Source organism: Festucalex cinctus, chromosome 2 (assembly GCF_051991245.1).
Source record: "Festucalex cinctus isolate MCC-2025b chromosome 2, RoL_Fcin_1.0, whole genome shotgun sequence".
Classification (NCBI taxonomy): Eukaryota; Metazoa; Chordata; class Actinopteri; order Syngnathiformes; family Syngnathidae; genus Festucalex; species Festucalex cinctus.
The window spans coordinates 13,594,101-13,599,256 of record NC_135412.1 but is presented as its reverse complement, the minus strand read 5'-3'; the positions used below and the strand labels follow the sequence as shown (position 1 = coordinate 13,599,256).

Genomic DNA, 5,156 nt, shown 5'->3' with positions numbered 1-5,156 from the left:
AAACTGAATCATGTCATTCGCTGAAGGTTCTGTATGCGACGGCCTGTGACGTCCATTTGGTCCAGGATCCGTCCGAGGAAAGCCGCGTTGGCATGTTGTGGAGAAACAGCCGCTGGCTTTAGCTTATTCCGCTTTGATTAGCAAGAGTAACAAAAACACACATCAATAATTTAAAGCACAATTAATGACTTCCCCACTTCTGTCAGATCTCCCATCACCAGCCCCACCCCTGCACTGCTGTCATCCCCTTGTTACGAGTTACGACATGCTGCAAGAGGACAAATACGGAAAGTGGAAGTCATCACTAAAACATAGAAACGGTGGGGAACATTTTGTGATGTGACGCTTTGTTGTCCACTTCCAGAGGATTATAAGATATAGAGGGCAACAAAAAAAAAACACCCAAGGTTTGCTGTTGTATATCCTACTGAATGTTTTGTACCTGTGAGTTGATGAAATATTCATGTTGCTTTGCATTTTGAGCTGTCGTGACAGAAGAGTAATTGCTTGTGTAATTGCAAGATAAATGGTGGGTTTAGTGCTAGAATGAAATCTGATTGTACAGTGTGGGAGCTTCAAACAAACACAAACTCTGCAGGACATACGGAAAGGGGAAATGGCTGAGCTTGATTTACATAATGAGCGGGTGAACCATATTACGACAACACCCAGAAACCATGGTGGCTTCTCTGGACACGAGCTCATCTGAGATGGAATGGCACAAAATGTAAAAGTTTGCTGTGGTCTGATGAGTCCACATGTCAATTAAATCACGATTGCAGTGTCCTCCATTTACTGGTTTAGTCATTGTTTTCCAAAGTGAAAGCAGATGTTTGCTAATGTTTTACTGTATTTTGATTACACTCAAAGGATAATCAGGTTGCTTTTAATTAAAGACTACATAAAAAAGAGAATAACTATATGGTCACGCTGAAATTAGAGAGAGTTTAACAGTGGTTCTAAACGATTCCCTCAATTAATAAAATGTCCCTTTGGTAATCGATTGTCAATTACTTAATTCATTATTTTGACACCTCTAAAAAGGAAGCTTACCAGTTTCAACATTGAATATTTTTGCCTTTGTACAGTATTTGGTTCAATAGGTTGAGATGGTTTTTCAAATCATCATATCCTCCTGACTACCAGTAATTCAAATTTGTCCTCTGTAGTGGACCTTTTTAAACCTGAATATCTCCAACCCGATGCATACGATTGAATTAACTGTCAAATTAACACAATTGAATTAAGCCAGCTGTGATAGGCTCCAACACCCCCCGCGACCCTTGTGAGGAATAAGCGGTCAAGAAAATGGATGGATGGAGGGCTTCCCTCAATGCAAGCACTTTTTAGGGAAGAGGAAAAGTAAGTGTACTGTATAACACTTTTTATTGAACACATTTAGGCTTTAAATGTTGTTAGCATGCTTTCTAAAAGACTCTTAAGAACACATTAAAGTATTGTTTGAATTATTTTAACTGTATTTGAGCCTAGCATTTAAGTAAAAAAAAAAAAAAAAGTCCTCTGTAGTGGACACATCATAGCTTAAAAATAAAATCTTTTTTTTTTTTAAAGAAAAAAATATATATTTCTTTTGCAGTATTCCATTTACTTCACAAAGATTGGGGAATATCAAAATATACATGATTGGACTTTTTTTTTTTTCCTTGGTAGTCAAGAGGATATAATGTTTTTATTTACATTTTACACAACATCCCAACTTTATTGTAATTGCTGTTTGCATTTGTTGATAGCCTACGCCCAAATCAGTGGTGAGCAAGTCATCCCCAAGCGCAGCTGTGTGGCCCATCTTGTCACATCCATCACCATCTTGCATATGTGACATGCAGAAGCAGCTGCTATCTTTGTAATGACTTCCTAAAAAGATTAAGATCTTGACAGTGACCATGTCAACTGTTTGCTGGAGTGAAAAGGCACCAAAAGGGAGCACACCATGTCGCCCAATGCGATGGATTCATGACAGGGAAGACAAGAAAATTGACTTTTCCATGATTATAATGTTCTTGTGCCTTAATTAGCCTTCCACAAATGTGTCCGGGCTTTGCGATGATGGCTGTGTGGTGCGTGTGCGCGTGCGCGCGTGGTGCGTGGTGGGGAGAACCCATCAATGAGCTGGCTACAATCCTTTTCAGCCCAGCATGACATAAGACCCTACACTCCACCTACGTTCCACTTGCTGATTGGCGTTACGCAGGTATATTTATTGCCCCCAAAGTGTAGACGCCCCCATTTATCGGAGCAGATCCCTCCGCACTCGGCACTTGAGAAACTTCTCTCCGATTCCGAACAACAGGTAGGAAATAACTACGTCGAATAATATTGGCAGGAGGGCATTATATTTACAAATAGACGAAATAGATTTTTTTTTTTCTTCGAGTATGTTTGTCAACATTTCATGCGCGTTTTTACGCACTAAATGCGCACCAAGTGCAGCTGATTCCTGGATAAAAAAAAAAAAAGAGCACTAAAAATGACGTTAACGTGAGGGGAAAACGCTGAAAGATAACGTGATATTTTCCAGGCGTTGCTGGGAAAATGAGAAGAAGTTTTTTACTGGCGTTTCTGCTCCTCCTCGTCAAACTTCGATGCAGTCAATCCAGATGCGAAGATCCCGAATCACGCAAGCCAACTTTACTTGTAAGATTTTTTTTTATTTTTATTTTTTAGCCCGACATTTTCCATGCATTGATTGATTTATTTTATCTGATTGATCTTTCTCAGCAGGAAAGTCTCGGTTTAAATAACCCCAAACGGAACCTCATGAGGAGGTATAGCGATTTGGATTATGACAGTTTTGTGGGTTTGATGGGCAGAAGAGATGCTGCCGGTAAGTTGTTTGTTTGTTTGTTTGTTTGTTTTTGTTTCGTTTTTACACGTGTTTAAATGTTGCTTCAATGCAATAAAGTTCCTTTTACTAATCCTTTCAGATGCAAATGCTGTGCAACATCCACAAAAAAGTAAGCTTTTTTTTTTTTTTGTGACTATAGGCTATTGAAGACTGATTCATATCGACACATATTCGTAAAAATAACTGCAAAGTTTTTTTTCTTATTTTTCAGGAAACAAAAAATTTAACCATTTGCATTACGAGGAAATGATTTTGGCAAAATAATGTTTTTTTTTTTGTTTGTTTGTTTTTTAAATGACTTTGGGCAATTATTTTAAGAGGGTGGCGATATGATGTAATTTTGGCTCTTTTTCAGGGGAAATGCATGACATCTTTGTTGGATTAATGGGAAGAAGGAATTCTGAGCCCGGTGAGTGTGCCATCTGACTTTATTTGATCATTTTTGGACAAACTACGTGCTCATATATGGCACTTCTCTGTTTTCCATCCAGACACCGGTCCCTGGAGGAGAACATACCCCGAGAGGAGAGGGATATTTGTGAACAAGTGTAGGCTGAGGTGAGATTTTTTTTTTTCCTCTTTCAATGAGCCCAAGATTGTGCGCCATTATTCACTGAAGTTTTCAATTGAAAGATAAAACCATTCATCCATCTATCCAGCCGTCGGTTTTCTTTTGTGCTTGTCCTCATGGGATTACAGGTGAGCTGGAGCCTTATCTTTGCTCACTTTGGGGGAGATGTGTGGCACAAGTTGCTTGAAGATAAAACCATTTCAAACAGAGCTTCTGCTCACTCAAGCTTGTGGGCAATAAACCGACCAATAATGAATCGACCATTTGAGACCATTATGTGACTATTGCTTTGAAACGTGGAAGTAAAAAGAAACTGCATGATGTGTTTTGCTGCAGGTTTCTTCAGGGGCTGTGACATGAAGAGAAACAACAACATCCACATGATGAAGGAGTCGCCTCACGGAGAACATGAATCTTATTATAAACCTGCCAAGTGGCCAATGAAAAACAACATGGATTCTTCTTTATTATTGATTCAAAAGTTCAAAATAAACTTGCTTTTTTACATATTGTGATGATGAATACTCAATAACCAACTCTGTTTGCTCTCATAAAAGAGCTCGACAAGGATTCAGTTATGATTTGTTAATTTGGGGCTTAAGTGTTCCCAGACGAGAGTACACAGTGCCCCGTATCGTTATTTTTCTTTCCTGCTGACTGTGGATTTTAGGGCACATTAATGAGAGACACAATATTCAAAACATTTCATGTTTTGTTTTTTAGTAATGTAATAGGAGAAAAAAATGCTCAATATAAAAAAAATACAAAGTCAACTTTACAATTTGAAAATAATGCTCCATGGCACATCAATTTGAGGAAAGATTTTGTGCATTTTTGGTGTTCCCATCATGCATTGCTCATGACGTGAATTGATGAGGACATTAAATCCAAGTCTTTCACTCATTTGTGTGTCAGTGTATGTAAAATGTGAAATGCCTTGTATTGTTTCACTAAATTGCATGAAATGAGGCCCATGTCTAGTAATCGAGTAAGTAATATCATGTGCCAGCAATATGCCACTTTGTGCTCAGATTTAAATTTACATACTGATGATGTCAAAGGTATTCAAATCTTGATTTAAATCAAAGTTGCTGGTTGGAGAGAAATATATATATATATATATATATATATATATATATATATATATATATATATATATATATATATATATATATATATATATATTTCTCCAACCAGTTCAGGGTGTACCCGAAGCCCGCTGGGATAGGCTCCACCACCCCTGTGACCCTTGTGAGGAATAAGCGCTTAAGAACATGGATGGATGGATGGATGGATGGATGGACGGATGGATGGATGGATATATATTTCTCCTCACCAAGGTCACAGGGGTGCTGAAGCCTATCCCAGCGGTTATACTACACCCTGAACTGGTTGCCAACCAATTGCAGAGACGAACAACCATCCACAATCACAAACACACCTTGGGACAATTCGGAGTGCCCAATTAACCTGTCATGCATTTCTTGGGAATGTGGGAGGAGACCGTATACAATGGCCTGCAAACACAAAAACATACAATTTTAAAACAATAAAATAGATAAATAGAATTACTACCACTGATAGGCTGTGAGGAAAAGTATTGTGAAGTTCATCTGTTGGTGCGGTGGACCACTGAGTGAAAATATAAACTGCTACGTTAGCTTCTTGAGCTCATCACTAGCTTGCTGCCTATTGGCACATTGTCATACAGTATGTTTG

The 5,156-nt window shown here is 38.4% G+C and overlaps 1 protein-coding gene across 2 annotated transcripts; it reads left to right on the top strand.

Annotated features, from left to right (window-relative positions):
* The first annotated feature begins 2,170 nt into the window (after positions 1-2,170).
* Positions 2,171-3,942, top strand: tac3a (tachykinin precursor 3a). 2 transcript variants are annotated; one of them, XM_077515269.1, is made up of 7 exons: positions 2,171-2,311; positions 2,540-2,655; positions 2,743-2,845; positions 2,946-2,975; positions 3,222-3,275; positions 3,358-3,424; positions 3,774-3,942. In XM_077515269.1, the coding sequence occupies exons 2-7, from the start codon at positions 2,554-2,556 to the stop codon at positions 3,790-3,792; spliced, it is 375 nt and encodes a 124-aa protein (XP_077371395.1). In that variant the 5' UTR covers positions 2,171-2,311; positions 2,540-2,553; the 3' UTR covers positions 3,793-3,942. The 2 variants fall into 2 exon arrangements, with proteins under 2 accessions (XP_077371395.1, XP_077371394.1); XM_077515268.1 differs by having other exon boundaries at positions 2,179-2,311; positions 2,740-2,845.
* Positions 3,943-5,156: the final 1,214 nt, after the last annotated feature.

Excerpts from the sequence above, each read along its gene's own strand:
- tac3a (XM_077515268.1), top strand. The coding sequence starts at position 2,554 with ATGAGAAGAAGTTTTTTACTGGCGTTTCTGCTCCTCCTCGTCAAACTT. Across the intron at positions 2,656-2,739 it reads CACGCAAGCCAACTTTACTT|CAGGAAAGTCTCGGTTTAAA; the intron begins GTAAGATTTTTT and ends GATCTTTCTCAG. Across the intron at positions 3,276-3,357 it reads AAGAAGGAATTCTGAGCCCG|ACACCGGTCCCTGGAGGAGA; the intron begins GTGAGTGTGCCA and ends TTTTCCATCCAG.